Source organism: Astyanax mexicanus, chromosome 13 (genome assembly GCF_023375975.1).
Source record: "Astyanax mexicanus isolate ESR-SI-001 chromosome 13, AstMex3_surface, whole genome shotgun sequence".
NCBI classification, from domain to species: Eukaryota; Metazoa; Chordata; class Actinopteri; order Characiformes; family Acestrorhamphidae; genus Astyanax; species Astyanax mexicanus.
In genome coordinates this window covers 11,521,993-11,549,727 of record NC_064420.1, presented here as the reverse complement: position 1 = coordinate 11,549,727, position 27,735 = coordinate 11,521,993, and the positions used below count along the sequence as shown (strand labels likewise).

General features: G+C 39.1%; 1 protein-coding gene across 1 annotated transcript; it reads right to left on the bottom strand.

The window, feature by feature from the left end:
- On the bottom strand, positions 1-23,008 carry fbxl5 (F-box and leucine-rich repeat protein 5). The gene is made up of 11 exons (XM_007237487.4): positions 22,857-23,008; positions 20,732-20,947; positions 10,603-10,698; positions 9,625-9,817; positions 8,454-8,633; positions 7,226-7,351; positions 6,934-7,082; positions 6,670-6,752; positions 5,862-6,554; positions 5,063-5,211; positions 1-1,462 (listed from the first exon to the last, which is right to left on the bottom strand). The coding sequence occupies exons 1-11, from the start codon at positions 22,938-22,940 to the stop codon at positions 1,386-1,388; spliced, it is 2,046 nt and encodes a 681-aa protein (XP_007237549.3). The 5' UTR covers positions 22,941-23,008; the 3' UTR covers positions 1-1,385.
- Positions 23,009-27,735: the final 4,727 nt, after the last annotated feature.

Here is a 27,735-nt window from a genome sequence, read left to right as displayed (position 1 = left end):
TATTTTTGCTTATATAATTTATTATTTTAAACAGACAATGCAGAGTGCAATCTTAAACCAGGTTCATCTCAAAATAAAGAACAGGCAGCTCTACTTCCAGTGGTTCTTCTTACGCAAAGTCTGAGTGGCTAAAAGGGGAAAGGAAGCCAAACACTTGTTTGTAGAAGCACCTGTACAGTAATGGCAGGGTAGGGAGCTATACATGTCCACTAGATAAAGACTACAGGCAGGTCTAGAGCATTGTGAAATATTACTGCTTAAAAAAGCAGCAAGAAATTGGTGATCCAAATTCATGTATACATTTTCATAAAGCCTTCAAAATTACAGATCAATCAGCATTCCTGCCCTTTCCAAATGCCAAAATCTCAAAACATTACACTCAAAGCAACAGTTACCGCATTAATTATCTACAACTTTACATATCTTTAAACTGCGCAATTGCTCCAATGAGGATGGCACCTCTTGGAATTTTCTTTTTTCTAGAGACTTTATTCCACAAATGACAGTACAACCTGAGCACTCTGGAATTAAAAGTGCAAATGGATCAGAAAGGGGAAAGGGAGAGAGAAAGAGCACAAAATGCATGTGAATGATGAAGCAGAGAAGAATGAGAGGAAGACGGGCAGAAAGATGGTAAGCATGGTGGTATTAAAGTAATACTCCATTGTATTTTAACCTAACCTCTGTGGTATAGTTTTTTGCTTGTTTGATTTCACAATATTTCAATTTTAATCTTAAATCAGAACAAAAACTTGTATCTCTATTTTTCTGAAACTATCTGAAAAGGCCGGCTGTAGTTTTTTTTTTTTTTGTATCATTTCAGTAAAAGAAAAGCCAACAAACTTTTACTTAACATGGTAGTTTGCTTAAACTGTTATCAAAAATATTTGTATTTCAAGTTGCAAGTTTGCAAATTCTCATTTCAGATATAGGACTAGCTGTCAAGCTAAAAGTATTTATGGTCATTCATAACTAAAGCTTATGAAGCTTTTTTTTTTCAGGTTGTAGTTTGCCCAATGTACAAGTTAATCCAACAACCTGTCGAATTTACAAACTAATCCAGCAACCGTCCAATCACTTCTACTGACGTGCTCCACTGTGTTATTATTCAGAACATTTTCCGTTCAGTTTTTGTTCAGTATTTTAGGCAGCTGCTGTGGTACCTTATGTGGTTGGATCAGTGGGTCAAATACACAGAAATAACGGTCCATGATATCCGATGGTATAGTGGAAACAGAGCAGATTAGGTAAAGAAATGCCAGAGTATCACTTAAACACACAAAAGGTAGGAACTCGCATTAACTAAATAAAAGAGCAAAAACTGACACAAGACAAAATAATAATAATAATAATAAAACAAAACATGAGACACAGGGGTTTGGTGTTCACTCTCCAGAGCGACAGCAGGCCCTGAAACCACACTGTAGATTCTGACATCCACTTGCTGTCTCAGCATGAGGACCTGCGGACAGATAGAAACAGGGAGAGAGAAGAAAAGGTTTAGACATCTAATCAATGAATATAACAACTAATCCAAGTTGGTATATTGATTGTATTGATTGACGTTTTTTCATACTTACATTTTTTAGATTCTCAAACTAAATTTAATATCATACAAATATAATTTGAGTCAATAGAAAACACACTTGATAATGACTTCATTCATTAAAGCAAACAATACTAGGGCCTAGGGCCAAGAAAACTTGCTGTAATAAATGAAAACAGGAATTCTGCTGTTTACCAGACAAACCTGAAGGAGAATGTCTGGTCAACGTGACCTCGAGTTCTGGCGCACTTGGGTTCTGCAGAAGGACAATGATCCAAAGCACACAAACAAGCCTCTGACTGGCTTAAACAAAAAAAAAACGAAATGAAGGTTTTGGACTGGCCTAGTCAAAGTCTGATTGAGATGCTGTGGCATGATCTTAAACAGGCTGTTCTACTCAAAGCCCTTCAATGTGGGTGAATTAAATCAATTCTGTAAAGAAGAGAAGATCAGAATTTTCTTACAGAGATGTAAAAAAAAAGACTGGTTTGGATATTTTTTTTCTTTAATAAATTATCATTTAAAAAGTGCTTTTTATATTTACAAGTTTTATTTGTCTTATATTAAAGTTTGTTTGATAATCTGAAAAAAAAAAAGTTAGAAAAATGCAAAAACTATATATATATATATATATATATATATATATATATATATATATATATATATATATATACACATTTTTTTTTTTTTTTTTGTTACAACTAATCAATTTTGAAGACTGTAAACATTTATAAAACTATAACCAATGTAGTCCTAAATCTTTTCTGAAGGACTTGCGTGGGCTCATGTAATGATGAATGACCTTTTGCCAAATCAGTTAAGAGTTCTAGGGGTGGATTTTGGGGGTTATTGTTGTGGGTTTTTTAAGTGGCACAGTGGCCTCCTAGGGCTGGTGTCCTGAGTTCAAGAGTAGCTATCTGGGTGGAGTTCCTATGTTCTCCCCTTCAGGGACTCCAGTCTTCTTCCACAATCCAAAAACATGCAGATCTGGTAAATTGTATACACTAAATCACACTGAAATATTGGATCTAAATTGTTCTGATGTGTGTGAGTTTAAGTATGTATGTAAATGCGTGTCTACCCTGGGTCAGGGCCTCAGTGCATGTTGCAGTCTTCCAGGTGGGTGGTTGTTTCGATTAAGAGTTCACTTTGTGCAATTGACTGCTTTTCACCAGTGTGTGATTGTGTGTAGAATCTAAATGTAATGCACCCATGGGTATCTAAAAAAAGGTACTATATAAGTATATCATCATCAGGCACTGAAAAAAGCTACAAAACCAATTTATGTAGTGTAAAAAGTACAAGCTATTCAGCTACTTAAACTTATAACACAGATGTGCAAATACATAGACTGGCTTTGGTACATCCACTCAGCACAGTAGATATGAAAGGCATGGTCTAGTCAAGCAGAGATATTTGACATGTACCTCTCCAGATCTAAAGTCTTTCTTTATAACTTACCTTAAGGTGCTGTACACCAATCAGCATCTCGTACATAAGCCCAGTGTAGCGTAAGAGCTGGGCTAAGCACGAATTACTCTATTTATACATATAAATGTGTATGTATACAAATATAGAAGTGCATTTCTTCAATAAAAAAGTCAAACATGATACTGATGTCCAGAAGCCCACCAATTTGGCGCAGCACAATACTAGAAAAACAAAAAAACCAAAACTACAGCAAAACTAACCATTGGTCATTTGGCAGTAAAAACCTTTAAGGCATAATGTGGAAAATAGTGCAATTCTCTTTATCAAGCAGCAAAAACAGATTTACCATCGGCCACAATGCCTACATTGCACGTACCTACATTGTGATGACAATGCTAAAAGTATATATTTTGCAGCCCAAATAAAAACATTTGTTAAACCCATATATGACATTCCTTTATTGCAGCATGTTTAAAAAAATCTAAACTGTATTCATACTAATAAATACTGTACTCATACAGCATTAGAAAAAGAAGTGCGCACCTTCCTACTAGTGTAATCATACAGTGGATACAGATAACAGCATGTGGAGAAAAACTTATCATAACATGATATGTTTCTAAAGTAATTTCATTAATTATTCATGCAAATATATAAAGTAGGCTATGATAAAATGTATTAGTTAGGGTTGGGTTTCTATCATGGTTTTCTATTTTTGGTGAGGATCACGGCGCTCTGTTGTATATTTTTACATTTTAATAATTTCAGGTGTTGCATCTCATAGCTCTGGTAAAGCTTTATATTCTGTCTTTAAGCTACTGCTTTGAGGGTTCACTATTACAATTTTGTCCTTTAAGAATTCGTTAGCATTTTGAGCTTAGTTTAGTTGGTTATTTTCCTATTTTATATCTATTTTTCTGTTTTTATTAAATGTTATTAGCTTATTACTGCTGTTCTTTGTTATTTAGCATACAGAACTACTCCCTGGTCTTTTCAATGAATGCTGATTTATTCATTTAATAGCTGTATCGAACTATTTTAAGCCAGACAGACACTGCGTGATTTTTTTAATCGGGTGTGGAGAGCTCATCCGCATGTTTGAATGGTTTGTGCTGTAGAAAAACGCACGCGATTTATATGCTGACACTGTAGTCTGACTGGCAGGCTGATAGACTGCACATCATGCAGCACGTAAGCAGTAGAAGAAGTGCCAAATCCCTGTGAGCCGCGCATCCATTAATCCACCTGCGGAGCTTTGAACGCACAGATGAGCTGTAACTTTTGGATCAGCACAAAAATCACAGTGCGATTTATTACATTAAACTTAGTTCTACGTCACGTCACTGAGCATTTTCTTCAGCCGAACACTACAGCGCGCCAGGAAAGCAGTGAGAATTCTTGCCGGCCCAAATTCGGGTATCGGGTCAATCATGCTGGCATTCATGCTGGCGTTCAGGCAGACAATCTAAACTCTAGTATGCAGAACTCTATTATTATTGTTATTAATTTTCCATTAAATAGCAGAATACTTTGACTTTTATTTCTCTGCCCGGACCCGACCTGAGATTTCCCATAACTTTCCTCAGGCCGGGTCTCCAGGAAATAGTCTGTGATGTAATCATCTGTTAATACTATTTTTATTTTATATAAAGCTATGGTATGATAATCACTATATAGCTAAATAACCAAGTATTATTGTTAACGAAAATAACGAAAACTGAAAGTTCTCCTTAACTGAAACTAATAAAATTGGTAACTTAAAAAAAACTAAAACAAACTGAAATTACAGATTGAATCCCCTAATTTTCGTGTTTGTTAATTTATTTATAATTTATTTATATAAATGTGGTATATTATGATATATATCGTTATCGTGATATAAAAAATTCCATATCATGATATATGATTTTATATCGCCCAGCACTAGTCATTATATAATATTACTATGGTTTTAAATTCTGACTGATGGCAATGCACACTGCATACACAGCCAGGGGCAGCATGACTGTGTCATTTCATTGAGAAAGAGGACAAAGGAGATTAATTAGTCAGTTAAGAGACAGGGACTGAGTGTGAGTGTGTTACCGTTGATGTTATCGCAGTAGTAGAAGTGTTCATTGTTGAGTGAAGGGCAGGCTGACACCAGTTCCTGCAGACCCACCTCAGTGATGAACAGACAGCCTGAAAGGTTAAGATGCTCCAGCAGAGGGAGCCCTCCTCCCTGAGAAAGACACCTGCAACAAACATCACATTTACTGTCATGCAAAGTAGGGCACAATTACAAATGTCTCCTGTTGTCCAGAGAACTGGAATTGAGGGCAAAATGAGCTAAACGATGTGTATACTGAATACCCTGAGGATGAATGTAATATATATCTAACTAATGCCAGTGCAAATGGAATTTACAGCCATTATAAATTTAACAGAAATAAAATGGCTCTCACAGCATCAGAAAATTATCAGTATTTTTTAGCTGAAAAAAATAATTACTATTATTTAGTTCAGACTCATTTAAATAAAACCAGCAAGAAAATGAAAAAGAAAAAAAAAACATCCTGACATCATTGTTTGATTTAGCTCTGTCATTAGCTGTTAGGGTTTTAGCTAAAAAACCTGAAGGCTTGATTATTAAAGTTAGGTAGGCGTTTTCTGCTGCAGTGCTGTTAGCCAATCAGAGGTGATATATTTGCATGTATGAATATTCATGAGCAAGAGCCTGTCTTTCTTCAGAGACCACTATTTCAGTGATCTAAAGCAAGGCTAAATAGAAACACTTAAGAACCCCCCCCCCTCCCTTTTTTATACAAAAACGGCTCAAATGGCATTCATTCATGTTAGACACCACAACTAGACATTTTGACAGTGTGTTTGTGTAGTTTAGTACCTCAGGCCAAGGTCTGTGACCTGATAGCATCCCGACAGGCTGAGGAACCTAAGAGCTCGACAAGCTCCCAACTGATCAGTCCTGTAGTCGCCCTCAGGCAAGCATTTAGTCCGAAACTCAGCACTGCCTCCAGTGGCCTGGGGCTCACAGTTTGCTCCTTTCACTGTCCTGATTGCAGCATCTGAACTGCAGCATGTAGAGTGACCACACTGCAGAGCACCATACAGCTGCTGCCAGTAGGAGGAGCTAGCATCAGTCCTGTAGCTCCGCCTCTTGCTCTTCCTGCAGCAGCAAGACCCACCTCCTGCCTGCAACTCCAAAATTCCACAGTGTGCCTCATCTTGCACAGGTACGCCTCCACGCCTGCTCCAATCTACAGCATCCTCAATGTCAGCCAGCTCAGCTGGATCCAAAACCCAGACAGGGCTGCAGGCCATGCCCTGCCCACCAGGCCTCCGCTTGAAGATGAGAGCCTGCCGGGCGCGTCCCATTGTGTAAGCAGAGTGCTCGTCCAAAAGTCGGATTGGAGATGATGGGCCCTTCTGAAGTTTGGCTCTGCGTACAGGGCTGTTCTTCGGTAGGGTCAGGTCACCTAAACCCACGGACAGTCTCTTCATGGTGTGGTCAGTGATCTTCTCACAGCCCGAGAGGTCCAGGTGCTCAAGCGAGCGGCATGCTCCCAGTTCTGCCCAGCTGTGCAAAGAAAGGATTACCTCCATCAGTGACATGTAAAAGTAATAAGATGCTTACTGGTGATAATATGTCTGTTTTATGAGTATGTAAGGTAGATTAAACATACAACCCTCACCTGTCAAAGGCTGAATCTGTGATATCTGTTTGCGTAAGGTCCAAGTGTCTAAGGTTTGGGCATAGACTGAGGATCTGACGTACCTGAGGATTTAGAAAACATGACGAAATGAAACAAGGGCAAACACCATGGAAAATTTTATTTCTCACAGAGTTAAGTACAACACAACACTGTTGTATAAATTACTTGTTATTACAATAACATTTAAACTGTACAATAATAACAGTAATATACTGTGTGCATGTGTGGTGGTTTTACCCTCACCATTTTGCTGGAAACAGCAGCACTATAGGCCAGACTAACAGTGTGTACTGATGGCCCCACAGCAGGCAAAAGGTTCTGGATCATTCCATTCAACAGATTCTTCTCCCTGCTCACTGCACTGATTGCCAGAGAGTCCTCACATGCCTCTTCTGCAAAAAAAAAGGTCAATAAAAAAAGCAGATGTTTTAAAGTAGCAGACAATTTCTGAAACCTTTTTACTGTAGCTGATCAGAGGTTGTGTTGCACCTATTATGGTGGAACTGGAAATGCGTACAGGTTGCCGAGTGTTTACCTGATTCATCAACGTCTGCATCCTCGTCCCACTCCTGATAGGCTCGACCTTCCTCTTGCAGGTTCTTCACCCAATCTTCATCTGGATCCTGGTCCAGCTCCCCCGGGGGGCCACAGTAATAATCACCTAGGAAATACCCTCGGTTACTCTCACAAACAAAGAAACAGTGTGGAGTGTTGGCTTGTGGATCACAGCCCAGGTGCTGGGGCACCCTCTCCTACTCATCTTTAAAAAATAAATAAATAAATTCATGCATCCAGAAGAACAAGTTGGACTATTTTTCGCTATTGACATTGAGTAGGTACGTTATCAGAAACAATAAATGATTAAAAATTTAGATTGATATGGGCAATATTTATTGAGCCATACATACAGAAATATGGGTACCACTTTAAAATAAGACTACCTTTATGAATGGTTTACAATTAGTTAATAAATGGTTACTAATTAAGTTGTAAATGCCTTAAAAATCATTAATAATCAGTTATAACACACGTTATAAGGGCAACAATGGCCTCTTGCCAAATAGTGAACCCACAGCCATCTATATTGTTGCACTTTCTACGTATAAGTTATAACTGATTATTAATGATTTTTAAGGCATTTACAACCTAATTAGTTACCATTAATAAACTAATTGTAAACCATTTATAGACCCTTTACAAAGGTAGTCTTATTTTAAAGTGGTACGGAAATATTTGTAGCTTAATATCTCAGTATCTTTTTATGTGCATTATTGTAACAGGACAATGCTCGCCCGCATACTGCAGTCTTCTTGCTTGAAAACACAGATGCTATTCCAAGGCCTTGTGTTAAAAACTAGCTTAACACATATTGCCCATATGAACCTACATTTAAAATCACTCATTATTCCTGGTAACCTTTATCTTGCTAACAAATAACTACTTTTATATAAGTCTAATCTGATCAAGACACCAAAGCCCTAAAATCCAGCTAATTAACAAACATTTCTTTAAGTTCCTGAGTTAAAGATGTTTCAGAGCAGGGCAAACAACAAAATAAAATGTGCTAGATGAGTGGTCCTTCAGTTTACTACTGCTGTAATCAGACACAAATAACAAAACTTCACCCACAAAAACAAGAACATAATTAATACGTTAACATAAGTACCATTCTAGATACATTTCTGCGCAGACTTAGAAGAAGCATTCCTTTGGCCTCACAAATCCACACGAGTGATGCAGATGTAGAATATTAAGACTCTCACCTCTGGCCCAGCGAACTGGGTACAGGTGCCTCCAGAGCACACCCGTTTTAACTACCTGTGCCCAGGTACTGCACACCTGGCTGCAGCGGCACAGGTCCTCCGGACCCAAGTACCGGAAAAGGCGCACTAAGACCTCCTCTGGCAGGGTTGAGATGTGTGTGTATGTGCGATTCTCACGTTCTGTTCAACAAGAATGAGACACAAACACACATTGTTTCACATTGATTGTGATTAAAGACGTTTGTAGCTTATTAAGAGATCTGCACTGTGTGAGCCTTTTTCACAGCAAAGCTCTGCTGCTGCTCCATGCTAAACTGTTTCATGTTAAATGCCGTATGCGCCGTATCCCATTGACAACACTGCATTTAAAAGCGCAGCAGTGAATTTTTCCTTTTTCAGCTTCACATTGGACAAATATATACGCTGCTCTAAAACACTGGGCCTTCTTGCTATATTTACTTTCTTGCTTCCGCACCAGACAACTCTGATCAATCAGAGGAGATAATGTGCTTGTGGTTTATTAGTGCGTAGATTTGTGTCTGAGCGAAAACATACAAACCAAGGGGGAAAAAGAACATCAACTGATGCAGATCAGAGAAATTAAATACAGGTTTAAAAATGCACTTACATGTCATAGTTCTCACACCTATCTGTTTGTTCCAAACCATAATAGCATAACAGTCTGGACCAAAGGACCAAAAAAGTGGTCTTAGTTAGGATCCAACTGATTTTTGAAACATTGTTTGGTAACTTTGCAGTGTAAACGCACACTTAAACGGGTTGGAATTTCGTATCAGGTACAGGAAGTCAGCGGAGACAGGCTATAGATTTGGTGTTGGGTTAAATCTGACTCCCCTTCACACATCATGCAGCAATTTTTTACACTGGCAATTCCTTATTTATAAACAGAAATAAAGTAATACATTGGAAATCTACCACACTTAATCTGCTCTTTGACGCTTCTGCATTCGAAGGAAGCTGGATTTTGTCAGGGAGGCAGAATTTGGTACAGAGATGCAAACCACTTAAATGATTACTTAGTACAAACTGCAGTGGGAAGCCTAAACTAATCGAATGTACACTATACAACAATAATATGAACCTAGTGAAAACACCCTTAGCATTTCTTTACTTTTATCCTTTTCTCAGTCTGGTAATCTGGTAAGCTTACCATCCTCTGTCTTCTCGTGGTCAGAGTATTTGAAGACCTTGTGCAGCTCTTCAGCCTGTTTCCACACATTTATACCCTTCAGCACCTCCTCAGTTTTTTCCCACTGCTGGCTGCAGTGCTGTGCTATCACCTGCCTCTTAATGGCCTTCAGCTCCTCATAGGTGAAGTACTCCATCAGCATGGGCTGAAACACCTGAGAAAGGTGCAAAGAAAACGCGAGTGGAACAGGTTCAGTAAATTACAGCTAATTCTGTTACTTGTACCCACTACTTTCATGTACTTATATTATGGTACAGTATTTAATGCAAATACATTTTATCAATATGCATATGATATCGCTAAAAAATGAGAGGTACAAAACCTTGTTCCACTTTGACACATTGAATTATATGGGTTTTGTAACAAACAATAGGCCATGGACTAGTGCTGGACGGTATGGCCAAAAATGCACATTACAAGACAAAGCGTTCTTTACTGAACTAAATATTTTAAATACTTCCACAAACACTATAAATGAACCTAAAATACTCAATGTTTAAGTATTCAAAATAGATTTCTCAAAAAACTCTTTAAGTCAGACACATGTTTAATATCAATTTACAATATTCTTCTGAAGCCATTATTGATATATATTTAAAAGGGCTGTAGTTACTGCTCTATTTAACTTTGATAAAAACATACAATATAAACGACAGCAGAAGCTGTTCTTATTTCTCTCTTATCTAGACGCGCGTTTGACTATGGTTTGACTCCACAAAGCTGCCTGTTCCGCACGGCACTCCGGAGAGCCTCTAGGGGTATAGTGGTATATGAGAAATGCATACTGGTTCAAAACACCCCTACGATATACCATATGAACCAATATACTGTCCAGCACTAGCATGGATTAGCAATAACACTCTTTGTAATTGTTTAGACTGTAATTTTCCTGGCTGTGTGTGATAAGGGCTTGTGTTAATATGCTGTGTGATGCTCTACCTCCTCCTCCTCCTTCATGTGAGGGAGGAAGTCCTGGGTGAAGGCCTCGAGCCTCTCCTTCAGTTGCCTGGCATAGTTCAGCTGCTCGCACTCACTCTGGGGAGGTCAGTGAAATAAACATCAGCACACATAAGGAACCCAGAATTCAGCACAATAATGCAAGAATGAACATGAACACTCAAACAGATCAATAACAATTGCATCAGCATTCAGTCTGAGATACACTACACTTACCTGTAACACCACCACAAGTGTGAGATCGGTAGGGATTGGTGTACTACACTGACAGTAAACACCATTAAACAACAGCTTCCTGCAATTCCACACCGGTCATTCTACATTCAGATCATGGCTTAAATCACTGTCATTACCAAATTATAGCCATAGTCACGAGCAGCCAAAATACACTTCAGAAACATACAATTAATATGATAGGCTGTCTTTACTCTGTCCATGAACACATGGCTGACAAAGTTTTTAACAGAGTATGCAATTTCACTTAAGCGTATGGTGAAATGCAGTGTTGGATTATCGGCAGATGTAACAGTCAAAGTCAAAGTCAAAGTGGTTTTTATTGTCATTTCAGCTATATACAGAGTACACAGTGAAACGAAACAACGTTCCTCCAGGGACCATGGTGCACATAAACACAGTGTAGACAGAACAATAAGTGCAACAGTACAAAAGTGCAGACAGACAATACAACACAATACAGACAAAGAAAAATAAATAACACGACAGTGTGCAAATTATGCAGTGTGCAAAAAAGACCAGTGAGGTAGTAATTACCTCTATTACGCAGTGTGCAATAGAGTCCAGTGAGGTAGTAGGGTTTTTAGTGCTTTCCATTTTCTGGGGTAAGTGGGGTAAGAGTGTGTGTGCATGTACAGAAAACCATCAGTTCAGTCTCTGCAGTTGAGGAGTCTGATGGCTTGGGGGTAGAAGCTGTTGCAGAATCTGGTTGTGCTGGACCAGATGCTGCGGTACCTTCTTCCCGAAGGCAGGAGGGAGAACAGTTTGTGTGAGGGATGGGTGGGGTCATTCACAATACTGGTTGCTTTGCGGATGCTGCGGGTGGTGTAAATGTCTGTGATGGAGGGGAGAGAGACACCGATGATCCTCTCAGCTGTCCTCACAATACGCTGGAGGGTCTTGCGGTCAGAGACGGTGCAGGTCCCAAACCAGGCAGTGATGCAGCTGCTCAGGATGCTCTCAATGGTCCCTCTATAGAAAAGTGTGAGGATGGGTGGAGGGAGACGGGCCTTTCTCAGCTTCCGGAGGAAGTAGAGACGCTGCTGGGCTTTCTTGGCTGTAGAGCTGGTGTTCAGGGTCCAGGTGAGGTTATCTGCTAAGTGGACAACAAGGAACTTGGTGCTCTTAACAATCTCCACAGAGGACCCGTCGATGTTGAGTGGAGAGTGGGTGTGTTGTGCTCTCCTGAAGTCAACAACCAATTCCTTTATCTTGTCCACATTCAGGTGAAGGTTGTTGACTGTACACCAGTCTGTCAGCCGCTGCACCTCCTCTCTGTATGCTGACTCGTCGCCTTTGGTGATGAGACCCAGCACGGTTGTATCATTGGCGAACTTGATAAAGCTGTTAGAACTGTGTTTTGCAGCACAGTCATGAGTCAGCAGGGTGAACAGCAGAGGACTCAGGACACTGCCCTGGGGGGGCCCCAGTGTTCAGTGTGATGGAGCTGGAGGTGCTGCCCCCGAACCGGACTGACTGGGGTCTCCCCGTCAGAAAGTCCAGGATCCAGTTGGAGATGGGGGTGTTGAGGCCGAGCGAGCTTAGCTTCCTGATGAGGTTCTGTGGGATGATGGTGTTGAATGCTGAACTGAAGTCTATGAACAGCATTCTGACGTAAGTGTTCTTCTTCTCCAGGTGGGTGAGGGAGAGATGAAGAGTAGTGGTGATGGCATCGTCCGTGGAGCGATTGGGACGATACGCAAACTGCAGGGGGTCCAGTGAAGAGGGCAGTTGTGTCTTGATGTTCCTCATGACTAGCCTTTCGAAGCACTTCATGATGATGGGTGTAAGTGCAACGGGACGGTAGTCATTGAGGCAGGACACTGTGGACTTCTTCGGCACGGGGACGATGGTGGAGGACTTGAGGCACGTTGGGACAGTGGCGCTGCACAGGGAGATGTTGAAGATGTCCGTGAGAACATCTGTCAGCTGGTCTCACCACTCCCTGAGCACTCTGCCGGGGATGTTGTCTGGTCCTGCAGCTTTCCGTGGGTTGACTCTGCGCAGAGTGTTCCTCACGTCCACTGCAGTCAGGCACAACACCTGCTCGTCCGGCTTGGGCAGTACCCAAGTTCAACCTTTTCCTCATCAGTTCAAAGATTTCCCCAAAAATGATATAGATATATTTTTGAGGTGACTTAATGAGCTTCATGGCCTCTTTCTTTTTGATTAGCTTTGTTACAGATGCTCCTGCTGACCAGCATCATACTAAGAGTGACAAGGGGAGAAACCGCCATCTTCCCACACACAGAGCCAATTGTCAATTGACTTAAACAGCATAATCCAGGATTTGAACTATAAGATATTTAGAATCTGGTCAGGCACTGTGATTTATAAGCAAAGGGTGCAATTATATTATTTAATTGGATAAAATAAAATATTTTTTATTTTTAATGAACAGATTAATGAAAGCTATTTAGTGCTTATATTACAATCAGAACTGCTTAAAGGTGAAAAGATCTTTCTTGGCCTGCCACTCCGAGTCTTAACTAGAAATAGAACTCTTCCATTTCCCCACTATGTTCCTCACAGAGCAAACTGACAGCTGAAATCTCTCAGATAGCTTTTTGCATCTTTTCCCTAAACCATGATGTTTCAGGTCACTTAAGAGTTGTTTTAGGTCTTCCATGTTGCAAAAAGGAGAAAAAAATGTTTATGTAGGTTAGGGCAGGGTTTCTCAACCGGGGGGCCGCAGACCACCAGGGGGGCCGCGAAGCACCCTCTAGGGGTCCGCAGGCTCATCCTCAGAGGCAGACAGTACTCTGTAGTGAGCACTTTAAATCGGGGGTCTCAAAATTTTTGTTTAGTTTTAGTGTCCGCAAGAAACACGCATCCTCTCCCCGTCCACCAGCACAACTCATCCTATTCATTTCAATAGAGAGAGCCGCTGCATGAGCGTAGCCCCGCCCTCCGGCAAAAAGTTTAGCTGTGTGTGATACGTAGGGCTGTGACGATAATTTTATTACCACAATACCGCGGTTATGGGACGTCACCGCGGTGATGAGCTCATTACAGTAATTACCGCATTTTTTTATGGCTGTCAAATCTGATTGACTGCGTTTTGAGCGGTAGTAAAATGCTCCATATAAGCACAACTGTGGTGAATTCAGTATTAATATGTCAAGTGTAAGTCCTAAACTATAGGGCTGTGCAATATATCAAATATATTTTGATCGCGATAGATATTGGTGTCAAACGATCTCAAAATTCATAATATCGAATATAAATTTTTTTGTCATTTATCTGTGCTGCCGCTGCACTGGCGCGGCAGCTAATGGGTTAAGCAAAACGCGGTGCGTGGTACTCATTGAGGTCAGAACAGCTCTGGAGTCTCCTGCTCACTTCGTCTCCATTGAGGCTGCTGAAGAGAGTGAAGATTAGCAGCACTAATATTGGCTCGGAAATGGAAGCTACAGGGCAGGCTCAGTAAGTTGAGAAAAAAGGAAGAAAAAGACTCAGAACAGAAGAGAATCATCTGCAAGATTTGCCGGAAAGTGGTGTCTGCACCTCTCGCCAACACATCAAACTAATTCACCCACCTCAAGGTAAACCATAGAGCCATGTAAGGTGTTCCGTGGTCACATTTTGAGAAAGTAAAATATATTAATTCATTGTCTGGCTGCTGGCTGTTCTGCGTGAGCACCGCGGAGAACGCGCGGCATTGCGCCTCAGTCTTGGTAAAAATAGTAAGGTTGGTTGAAGTGTAGTTCAAACAGCAAAGCAATGATATAAAACTATAACCACCATCTTTACTGAAATGTTGTTATCTGACCAAGTCTGAGGTAAAATGCGCTGCGCCTTGTCTCTTTCACAGCACGCGGAACTGAGTTCAGAACCGCTACAAATATAACCATATAAAACTCAGTTCAGATAAATAAACTTCAGATGAGTAAGGACACGTAAAGTGAAACAAAAATTGTCAAACATAAAGGACAGGTTTCTATTATTTTAAAATGGAACTAATTTTTTTTTGGTCGGTTGTCTCTTGCGAGCCGATTTCTTAACGTCACGACATTTTAATCAACATATTATATGACGCGGGTCCCGTCAGGATATCTTGCGGCACAGACAGAACTGAATTGTTATTGGCGGGAACAGGAGTTTAATCAATCTAGAGGATGTGGGAGCACATTAATAAATAGTTAAGAAAATTGTAATAATCACGCAGTGATTCTCATGCACGCAACAAAAAAACCCTAAGCACAAAAAAGGAGCGGAGAATGGACCGACACGCGCACACACACACCGATTTTTTTTTGTAATGTGGTAAGAAACGTGACCGCACTATTCAACGCGGTTTTAATAAATATTTTTTTTTTATTTTAAGCACTAAATGTAATTTATTACATTTATTTAGGACCGCGGGGCAGGTGCGGCAAAACTGTGTATGTGGCGGGCTGATGCGGGATTAAAAGAAGGATTTTTTTTGCGGAACGGTAACGGGACAAAAAAGAAATGATGTCTGAATTAATTTCCTCCAATCAAATATAATTTAACATGGTTTAAGAATATAAAATAATTTATAAACAAACGAAATATTTAATATTGAGCTAATAGCCCAAGTGCAAAAATACAAAATCTGTAATACTCTGCACTGCACAATTCAAACGAAATAGCCGTAACGCAGCTGCGCTCCTGCCCTGCGATGCAGCCGAAGCCTGGTGTGAGGCAGCAGAAATTCTGGGGTGAAAACTACATAACTACACAACATAAGGAGACATAATGCACTCCAAATATTCAGGAGGGAAGTGAAATAAATGATACTGTACTAGAGTTGCACGGTGTACCGAAGGGTCGATTCTTTTTCGATACTACGTCATCACAAACGATTCGGTTCTTTAGCGTTCGATGCTTTCGATACTGTATATAGCCCAGTCACTAGCTTCAAATGAGTCAAATTAGTAGGCGCGATTTGATTCAGTTCATAAGAAAACTGATTCACACCGCAGCAGTCGGTGTGGCAGGATTCAGATAAACTTAGTGTTCTGAACAAATGAATCGATTCACGCGCAAGCCAGCAGAGCAGCAGCGAGTGTAGAATGGCGACGGCTAAAATAACAGATGTCTCTCGTCCGCGACTTGTGGACAAAATGGGCGCGAGGAGTGAAGTGTGGGAAAATAGTCTGAGATGTAGGCATCTGTTTTTTATTGATATTTTTATTTTTAAATAAAATAACGAAAACTGAAAGTGAAACTAAACTACTTTATTTATTAGCGCTGTTTTCACTCCCGCAGTTGTACAGCGGGGGGTGTTGTGCCGATTCTGTCCGCGAAGCGGGAGTCGGATTCAGTAGCGGATTCGGCGGCACCTCGCGCTCCGCGGTGTTAGTTGTAAGCGCTCGCGCTAACCGCAAAATACGACAGAAAACACTGAGGGAGCTGCAGAATTATGTGTGGGACTAGAATATGAGCACGAGGAGATCAAAGAGAACCTTTACCTGTGAGTAGCTCACATCAGAACACGCAAATCTCTCGCTCTCTCACTCTCTCACTCTTTCTCTGTGTCTCTCTCGCACGTGAACGCCTCCGCGTTTGACTTGCAGCACTGTGTTTAGCTGTTCTTAAAAATCATTTTAATTAAATAATAGTTCTATGCTTCTATGTTACAGTGTTATTTAACATAATTCTGATCGTATTTCGCTCATTCATTTAGCAGACAAGCACCCTGATCTCTACAAAGAGCTGAGAAGTCGACAGGTTAGTGGAGTTAGTCAAGATACACTCTGTCTGTAGCTTTACTAAGATTTACTAGCGACTGCTAGTAAATCACGTTAACACGGAGAGGAGTGTGCAGGAGTTTTGTTTTGGACCCGTGGTTTTCTCTATTTCTCCATTATCCCATTGGCTGTGAAACATGAACTCAAGATGTTCACGTTTTTGCGTTTCCATCGCAAATCTATGGTCAGGCACGTAGCCTGCTTGATCGTTACACTGAACATGGGCTTATTAAAAACGGTAAACGGTTGATTAATAAAATGGAGCAGTCAGTGTTAAAATGAACATAACATTGTAATGTTCTTCTGTCTCTTTATTTTCCTTATTCAGAACTTAACTTCTGCCCGCCCGTCAGGTTCACATAGTCAGGCTACCATTACCTCTGGTTTTAGTTTTAGTTTTTAGGAAGTGTTTAGATAATTATGTTATAGTTAAGGTTATAATAACGAAACTTGTTTTTTTGTACAAATGTTTCATTTTAGAATAAAAACGTTTGCACCGATTGTTCAGTGTTCAATCCAGTTCAGTCAAAAATAAACATTTTATGTTCAGATATTTTTATTGTTTTTTTTTCTTCCAAGTATCGTTTTGGTATCGAGAATCGTGATACTACAGTTGGTATCGGTATCGAAGTAAAAATTTTGGTATCGTGACAACCCTATACTGTACAGATATAATCTGTATCTAGTAGATATTTAATGAGAAATAAGAAGAGTGTGAATAAAAAAAAAAACAGACGCCTATCACAGACTTCTTGAGCCTTGAGCCCGAACGGCCCGAGGAAAGGGGTGAGAAATATATTTTTTTCAGGGCCGGGGGTCAGTGGAAAATTTTGCTGTGGATTAATTCGTCTTTTTCTCGCGGTTAACCGCAATATCGCGGTGATGCGTTAGTTTTTTACCGCGGTTATAAAAAATCAATACCGCCCCAGCCCTAGTGATACGAGCCTCTCACACACAAAACAGCTGCCTTTCAACCACAGAGGATAAGCTGAAAACGGATTTATAGAACTATAGAACACAGTGAGGTTGATTTAAAAATCTTAAACTTTTGATTGACTACACCTGTTGAATTAAAAAGCATCACGGATACGCCCACACGAATACGCCGACATGGCGAGCCAAGTGATCAGGTGTTCTGTCGAATTGTGCTACCCTCTCAAACCGTGCTACTCTTATGTGTATACTTCGAGGTAAAAATACAAAGGAAGCACAATATTAGAGTATGTTTCCGGTAAGAAGTTCATGTACTGTAATTGGAAAGCCTAAATCACTGTTTCAGATATTTTATTATTATTATTAGTATTATTATTAGGGGGGGCTTTACTCTGTATAAAGAACTCAAAGAAAGCCAACATATTTCCATGGACTTGTATGCATTTGAATATGTACAGTGTCCTTATGAAGTCAAAAGCATAACCAAATACTTCTGATAATAGTGCTTTGAATTTATCTTGTCAGTGTTTATTTGATGCTCTGCAAGAGCTAAGCATATAAATAGCTGTATGTGTTGTTTTGGTGAAAGGAATCAGATTTGTGGAATTTCAACAAAGCAGTTAATAATTTTCAGTTTGTTTTTAGAGTTTTGAGAAACTGAGCTGAGTTTCTAGAATATTTATTAGTTACTATTATTATTATTAGGGGGGCCTTGATGCTTTCAAGTTGTAAACAGGTGGGTTGTAAGGTAGAAAAGGTTGAGAACCCCTGGGTTAGGGGTCAATGAGCTTACCAAACAATTTAATGTAAAAATTTATGCACCTGCCTAATTTAGTTTATTGAATTGTTGCACACTTTTTGTAAATCCTATAAACTTTATTTCACTGCTCTGTGTTCGTCTGACATATGATCTATTTAACTGAAATTGCTGATCCAAACAACCAATGATTTATAAATAAATATTCTGAAAATTACCACTGTATATTACAGTCCACAGGTTATATTTAAATGCAGGTAAAGCATTTCACATAGAGAGAAAACACTGTAAAGAAAAAAACCCTGAAATGAATGTGTTAAACATAACATCACATAATTTTCTTGTCAGACAGGCCAACCATGAATGCATGCTTTTGCAAACAACTTTATACACAGTACAATATTTTGCTTTACTAAATATAATAAGATAATTGAACACTACAGCAAAATACAAGAGGAGAACTGTTTTTAAACAAAATGCCACATATTTATATCAGCTGCCGGCTGCCCATCACAGACACTGTCACAACACCCTGAGTCATCCCAGCACAGCAAAGCGCCAGCCTCCACCCAGCGCAGTGTGGGCAGCAGCTACAACAACAGCCTGGATAAAGAGTGGGAGTGCAAAACCTGATCTGGGAATAGAATACTTTGAAGTTGCCTGTACTGAAGCAGCAGAACTGAGATCAGTTCTAAATGCCATCACTGGCTGAAAACACTATGCAGTGCAACAGACTGTAAGCTAACATGGCTGCCGTTATGGGATCTGCAAACAGAAAGGCACAGTTCCATGCTTTGCACACTGGTCCCTACTCCCAAATATTTACGCCACAAGATCGTTTTGATAAGCCGGATGTGTCCGTCTAGCACTAATCTTAGCAGAGCGAAGAGTGTAAATAAACTGACTGAGAAACAGACGTGATTTATTTACATCAGTTTACTTGATTCCATCCTGTTAATGGCGGGAGAACAGAATGTCCTAATTTCCTTTGGCTTAGCAGAGTGGAAAATTACTTGATTGGCAAACATGGGTAGTGAAAGACAAGCTGGACACATTTAACTGTTTCTGTGTTCTGGAGTGTGCGCATGTAGAACAGCATCTATAACCTGCAGCAGCGTCAGAGTTTCATTACCAGATTTGCTGAAACAGCATTGCAGCCAGGAATGCATGATAATCTTCACATATGATAATATTTTTTTTTTTTAAATAAAAGCAGGATTGGTCATTAAAGACTGTTCTGCTTTTGTCTTGGTGGAGATGACCAGCGAATCCATGTGTGGAACACCATGATCAGTGGTTTGTTGTCAAGCATCACACATCCAGATACCAGACTTGGTATTTTAGTAGATGGTGCAATTTTTTATAATGCCCTATTACCTTAATTAAAGCCCATTAATGAGGGCCTGCAACCAGTGGCCCTATTTTGTATAAACGCACACTCTGGTGCTGGTGCACTATTCCAACAAGACAATGCTCATTTTACACCATGGCCAGTTGCGTTGCCAGACCTATCCCTGAATGAAAATGCATGAAATGCTATTTGAGGCGCTACCATTACTTTACGCCTACAGCAAAATCCACAGAAACAAGCCATCTGCATGGCATTTATTATCACAGGACAATCTCAAAAAACAATTATATGCAGAGATGCTTGAAATGTGAAATTACACAAACATTACACACTATTTTCTATGGGTACCTAAATAGATTTATGGATTAATTCGAAATTTTTAATCGTTTATGGTTCTAGGTAACCTTTACCTTTCTTCTGAAAAGCATTGCAATCTAAAAATCTAGCAACTATTCAGACTTTTGTCTATAGTTTCAATAAGGCTGATTCTTGACTGTGCCTGATGCGAACAGCGCCTCAGCAATATAACAACTTCTTATTAAAACACTGGCATAAATATCCTTAAACACCAGTTAAAAAACCCATTATTATAGTGGTGACATATCTGCAATGGGCGAGGACAGATACTATTAACAGACGACACTCAACAGTGTCACCGTCTTCCCACACACAGAGATTCAGTGAGGGAAAAACTAACCAAAATGTTTCCACACAAACAACACATAAGTTGTTTCTAGAAATGAAACAACTGAGATGGAAACCTGTGTAGCAACTGCAATATTAAGATATCATCCTGTGGAAGGCAGTTTTGTATATACTGATATTAATTATATATTGATAAGCCCAACGATTTCCACAGAAAATCATTGCCGAACTGAGCAGCCACAAATAAGCCTAAAGTCAAATATCAAATAAACAACTCCAGTAGAGCGGTAAAACAAATTAACGTTAAAGTTAATTAAAGTCTAAAGCCTTTCTTCAGCAAGGAGGTCAAAACTCAATAATAATAATGATAATAACAATTATATCTCTGCTTTGAAGAAAAAGGTGGACAAGATGATATCTACAAACACTTACATGTAAAGCATGTTATGTCTGTGCACAGATATTGACACGCACCTTGACATTGCGAAGGCCTTTTTCAAAAAGCAACAGCATCTCGGACAGCTTGTTGTCAGAGTGCACGTTGTAGATGGTACGGCTGCGCTGCTGCAGCAGATCGATTATGTATTCATTCTCAATCTGCTCATGGATCTTGAACACCTTGAAGGTGGCGCAGAGCGTCTGCAGGAAGGCGCGGAAGTCATTGTTGTTGGAAAAGTTTGTCTTTGACAGCTGTATGTAGTGAAATGAGAGAAAGAAGGAAAAAGGTGTCAATATCTAATATGCATATGTTGGGTATTAGGTGATACGGCAAATAACTTTGAAATACATTTTTATAATTAAAGATAAGCTATATAATATAAATAATCAATTTATAAATAAAGCTAAATAATACTTGCTATGATGCTGGTCTTCACTTCTGCCAATCCTCTTTCCATGTGAGTGTTTAAAAAGTAGCTATACTCCACAGACTTGTCCTCAACACCTTTAATAATCAATAAATGTCTACACATAAATGTCTAGCCAGCTGAGACTAAGCAGCAGTCAGGGAAGATTGGGAGCAGTTTAGGCTGCTTATGTAAGCATGTGCAGCCTGCATCTTTTTGTTGCTGTAATGATCACTTTTAACTAGTTAAACTCTGTTTAACGACTCCCCAAAAAACAAAACAAGTAGTAGGCCTGACAAGATAATACAATTACTGACTAACCAAACAATCAATACAATCCCTAAACAAACTATATTTCCCATAATGTTTACTTACTTAAAAAGACAAATTAAACTATAAGCTATTTATCCATGAGACAGCATGTTTCTTTTAATAAGGAAAACTAAAAATACTCCTAATGAATTATGAACTATAATTAACATTACACAGTTGCAAGAAAAGTATGTGAAACCTTTGTGAGTACTTGAATTTCCACCATAGACCATAGTTTGGATGAGGTTTTGATGGTGTGCTGTGCCTTTTTTCTCCACACATAGCGTTGTGTGTTCTTTCCAAACAACTTAATTTTGGTTTTATCTATCCACAGTATATTTAACCAGTCAGTTAGTTCTCTAAAACATCCAGGTGCTCTTTTGTAAACTTCAATGGTGCAGCAATGATTTTTTGAACAGCAGTTTTATAACAAACAAATTTTAACCAATTTGACACTATAAACACACAGCAAAGCACCATTTATATTAAATGTATGATAACATAAACTGGGAAAACAGTCAATAATCTCAAACTGCGTGCACCTAACGTAAGTTAGATAATAATGTGGGTTAAGCAGTAAACTAAAGATTATGGTAAGTTAGTTAGCTAACACCAGGGATCCTCTCACCACAGCAGCACGTAATGCACGTACTAACCTACGTTAGCTGGCAGCTAAACTACAGCTACCTACTGGGGCTAATTGTAGCTAGTAAGTTAGTCAGGGAGTCAGACATGTTTAATGACTGCGCAGTTAATGAATATTAGTCTAATACTTTTGTAAAGTTTAGAACAGCCTTATAAGATTATGATGTAAGCACAGGAACCGAGCAAAGGAAACATGGCTAGTTAGGTTAGCTATCTTAAGCTTTACGTCTACAGTTAACGTTGGCTAGCTAATGGTGTAGCTGGGTTAGCATGTTAGGCTAGTGTAGCTTAGTCCACTTTTTCAGAATATTTGAAAGAGCTTGTTTCTTATTTTAGAGAGATTTTGGAGAGCAACGTGTTCATAAAACTGTGTAGTAACGTGCTATTGTCCGTTAATTAAAAATACATTTGGGTTTACCTTAGCTACGTTAGCTAGCTAACCTTAGCTATTTCCAAGGCTTTCATTCTTTTGCACCAACACACCCCTGGTTCAGCTTTAGCTAGCTAGGCTACGTCAAGCTAATTCCGTCTCTATCACAGTGTTGAAGACGACACTAGTGTTATTTTCTGTTTCTAACTAATGTCTTTACATGTTAAGTGATAATAATGGTGAACTAGCGATTTACAGCCACAATAAACACGCTGAGCTCTAGTGTTTGGTTAGCTAAGCTAGGCTAGATAAACAGAGAGCCTGTAACTAAGCACCGTAACGACCGTTAACGTTATTAAACCCATTAAACAATATGAATTGTTAATGAAAACCAGTAAAGCAGGTAGCGGTCGGATTCCCAGTATACCTTGTCGCAGTAAAGGCCGACCAGCTGCTTCATTCGCCAGTGTGGCCCAGTGAACACGTCCACCTCGTCCGGGAAAGGCGCCATCGCGCTCCATGGACTCAGTACACAGCTCCACTACAGCAGTACAGTTCCATCAGACCTGACCCCTCACACCGCACCAGCACACACACGCAGGGCTGTGCGATACTGCAAAAATTTCCATCGATCCAATACCAAGGAAATAAAGGGCCAGTACTGCCGATACTGATATGAATACTTTTTACTCTTACCATCTTTTTTGTGTAGGGGAGAGCAATTTATTAAGTGAATGCATCATCAATATGCAAATTTGAATGATTTTTTTTTATTATTATTTAATTATTTTGTTTTATTTTATAAATAATTATGTTTTTGATGGTAATAAAACACAGTTTATAGAAAACTTAAAATGCCCCTTTTGGGGTGGTAATCTGCATTTGCAATTAACAAACAGATTTTTCCCAATGTTCTCTTGACAGTTAACATAAAATATGTATTCAGCCATATTCATATTTCAGTTTTGAGGCATAACTATATCTTTTTGTAGGTAGCATATCTATTTTTCAGTTCCAGTGAAATAATTTATTTAGTTTTAGAAAAGGGGAGAGGCTAATTGAGCATGAGTGAAGTGAGAGAGAAGTCGTGTTTTACAGTCAGTCGGTCACTCTGTAGATGCCTGGAGTTGTACTGAAGATAAACCGAAACTTAAGAAGCAAACTAGAGATTATAGTTAATTAGCTAACGCCATAGATTCTCTCACTACTGCACGTACTAACCTACATTATCTCACGGCTAAACTAGAGCTCCCTACTGGGGCTAAGTGTACCTAGTAGTCGGGTAGTCAGACATGTTTAATGACTGTGCAGTTAATGAATAATTTTGTAAAGTTTAAAACAGCCTTATAATATTATAATGTAAGCATGGGGATGGAGGAAGGGAATAATAATGGCTAGTTAGGTTTACGTCTATAGTTAATGTTTGCTTGCTAAGGCATAAAATGGGCTAGTTCAGTATGAGTGAAATGAGAGAAGAGCAGTGTTTTATGGCCAGTCGGTTAATCTGTACATGCCTGGAGTTGTACAGAAGATGAACTGAAACCTAATCGATCTCATCACACAAGTATTAATAAATACCAACATTAGTATCAATACTATCAATATTTTAAATTGATCTGCCCCTAACACACACTACACAGCCTTCAGCACAAAACTGTGCCTTCTGGGGTCTCATAACTATATTACATACTTGTAAAGTGTAAAATAGTCAGTGTACAGCTTGTATAACAGTGTAAATTTGCTGTTCCCTCAAAATAACTCAACACATTGCCATTATTGTCTAAACTGCTGGCAACAAAAGTGAGTACACCCCTATGTAAAAAAATGGCCAAATTGTGCCCAAGGACATCAGAAGGCACAGTATTACAGTATTCTAAATATATAGTACACCCCTATTTTTGTAAATATTTTATTATATCTTTTCATAGGACACAACTAAAAAAAAATAAATAAATCAGTGAACAGCTTCATGTGTGAATTTGCTGTGCCTCCAAAATAACTGAACACATGGCCATTTATGTCTAAACTGTGCTGATAACAGAAAGTATAGATAGCCCTTTAGTGAAAAAGGCCAAATTATGCCACTCGTTAGTGTTAAATTTGGTATTTTGTGTACAATTCTCTGTTATTTGCCACTTGGTATTCAACATGGCACTTCATGGCAAGAAATTGTGGCAAGAACTGAAATGTTTCTCTCTACAAAGCTGGTCTGATCTATCAGAAGATTGCTAACACCCTAAAACAGCATGATGGCCAAGGTCATACAGCAGCTTTCCAGGATGGGTTCCATTCAGAACAGGCCTTCTCAGAGTCATTCAAAGAACTTGAGTTCACGTGTTCATGTGTAATATACAAGGGCATAGGAGCGGGTTTGAAATTGGGGGGACACATTTGCCAATATGAACCCAAGCCCACCCTGTAGTTTCCTAGAACAACATTTGTGGAAATTACTTTTAATTAAAAGTAAATTATTATTAAAATGTGACTTTACAACCTAAACATGTTATTTGGTTATTATTATTATTATTATTATTATTATTATTTATTGGCATGTCAATTCTGTCATATCTTTACGTTTTCTCCTGCGCTTTATTATTTTCTACTGAGAGCTCTTCTTAAGATGGTGTCCTTTTATGTAAAAGAATGTAACTTTGCGTTTCATAGACATGTGGTCACTTTGAGCTACAAATTAACAGAAGTCAGGTTAGATCAGTGTTTCTCAACCCTGTTCTTACATGTTATACTGCATATTAACACTGTTCTCCATATTCTAGAGCTCCCTCTGCTTTAAAGGCATTTAATAGGGTAAGTGGTGGTATGATGTGTTTAATACACTGCTGGATATACATGATTAATTTAGGCTCCATAGGGGGCTAAGAGATTTTAACAGGTAAACTCGGTAAATGACTGTTTATTAGCCGATCAGCTGGATCAGGTGGAAAACACAATTTTGGGGCAGTGATCAGGGTTAAGAAACTGCTTTAAACTAAAACATAAAGTACTGTACTAAATTCTGGCTATCCACTACATCTGGCTTCTAGCAAACTAGTTAACTAAATGAATTTTCGTTCATTATAGCTCACAGTAAGTCCTGTAATCCTAAATTAATAAACACAGTTTGACAAAATGAAATAGCGATTAGCTGATCAGGTACAGGGCAAGTTGAACATTACATATATAGTTTTTTTCTTTAACCTTGACTCCCAATATAACTAATTCCAAAGTTAAGCTAACTCACTAACACAGCTGCAGTTTATTAATCACAGTGGGATTAAACTTTTTGCTGATTCAGAGACGTGTATTTTTAACCAGCTATCAGAAACATATCATCACTGTTGACGTGGTTAGCCTATCGTTACCTTTTTTTTTTTTTTTTTTTTAAATCTCCGTATATCCAGATCTGTTTTTAAATCAGCTGCTGCTGCAGCCCGATCCCGCTGCTAAATCTCACAGCGAGGGGGCGGGGCTTCCACCACCAGCACACTGCCTCTCCTCCCCGCGTCGCAAAACCAGCAAGCTGATTGGCTGTTTTTACTGAGAGGCGGGAATTAATACATGAACTGGCTCCGTGATTGGTCCGGTCTGTCTCCTCATTAGTACAGCTGATCTGAGCGAAACGATATCATTTTTGGGGGGGGCAACCACCTGTTTCTAATATGTCCCCCCCATCCCCCCCCACCCCCCCGGTTCCTAGCCAATGGTAATATACATAGTCTGGCTTTAAAAAAATAGAGTGCTGTCAGCATTGCTGCAGAGCTTGAAGAAATGGGAGGTCAGCCTGCAGTGCTCAGACCATACAGCAAAAGTCCTAAAAGGGATCCTCTTCTGAAGATGATGCACAGGAAAACACGCAGTCAAAGAACATGGATTACTGAAACCATGTCCTGCCTCAACAACTTGTTTGGCTCAGATGGTGTCCAGAATGTGTTGTGGCATCCTGGTCAGGACTACCAAGAAAACTATCCCTTATCTACTGTCAAATATGGTGGTGATAACATCATTGTCTGGGGCCATGTGAGTGCTGGCAGCACTGGGGAGAATTTCCTGTGACATTCTGAAGCAGAGCAGAAGCTGGAAACTCCAAATATGATAAAGGCCCCAAACCAAAATACCAATTGCTTTGCTGAGGAAGCTCAACATAAAAGTGATTGGCCAAGTATGTCTCTTGAACTTAACCCAACTGAGCATCTGTGGGGCATCCTCAAAAAGAAGGTGGAAGAGCTTTGCGCTCTTTAACAGTCTTTAACATTTACCAGCACTATTTACCATGGAGGAGTGGAAGAGGATTCAAGTAGCAACCTGTGAATCTCTAATAAACTCCAACTGAAAAATAATGGTGCCACACAAAATATTGACACTTTGGGCACAATTTGGCCTTTTCTACTTAGTGGTGTACTCACTTTTTAGACATTTATGACAGTGTGTTATTTTGAGGGAACAGCAAATTTAGTGTTATACGGGCTGTCAAAAGTATCAGTGTCATATCTTCAGTTTCCTACTGAACATTAAAACATTTAACAATGAATATTAAAATCTAAAATAAAAGTCAATGTTAGATAATCACAGTGAAACTATATTTACAGTAATAGGGTCAATCATGTAAAAAATGACTATTAATCACAACTTTACTGTCATTATTTCTGATTAAAATAATGGCCTTTAATAAAAATAAGGTTGACCTACAGTTGCACACATTGCACTGTTCATAGTGATCTTGTTCTGTTTGAGATAAATATTATTTTAATTACCCTGATATTTTAGGCCAACAGGGTGGACAGCTTAAGCTTTACATTAAATAAGTGTAGAGGTGTTACTTCACTGAACTAGGCCAAGTTATCCCAAGATGACAGGGTAGACAGGGAATATTTAGACATACAGTAGCTATGAAAATAGCTAAACGAATAACTGAAATGCTTAAACTGTTTTAAAAATCTTAGAAAAATTAAATTGGCAAAATAATGTAAACCTTTAGGACTAGCAGGTTATTGGTTCATTCATCATACTATTCTAAATCAATGTAAAGAGCAACTGCCAGAATCAACAATACTAAGACAATATTGAGATTTTTCTTTCTGTGGCAATGACAACATGCTTTTATATTCAAAAAATATTATTGCTCATTAGGAAAATCTCTTTAATAAGATATACTTAACAGGAAAAAACATAGAACAGTCCCAGTAAAATCTAGAGCAATCTGCCATCAATTGTACAGTGTTGGTCATTTTTAGAAAGTTTAGGCCTTGAGTATATTGTACATGAATTGAATGTGCTTCATAGAAAATACAAAGGGACAGTCTCCACAGACA

Bases quoted from the DNA above. Each gene is read 5' to 3' on its own strand.
- fbxl5 (XM_007237487.4), bottom strand. From the start codon at position 22,940: ATGGCGCCTTTCCCGGACGAGGTGGACGTGTTCACTGGGCCACACTGG. The intron at 20,948-22,856 runs GTATACTGGGAA...CACTACATACAG, and splicing joins TCGGCCTTTACTGCGACAAG to CTGTCAAAGACAAACTTTTC. The intron at 5,212-5,861 runs GTACTAAACTAC...TGTTTGTTGCAG, and splicing joins GTCACAGACCTTGGCCTGAG to GTGTCTTTCTCAGGGAGGAG.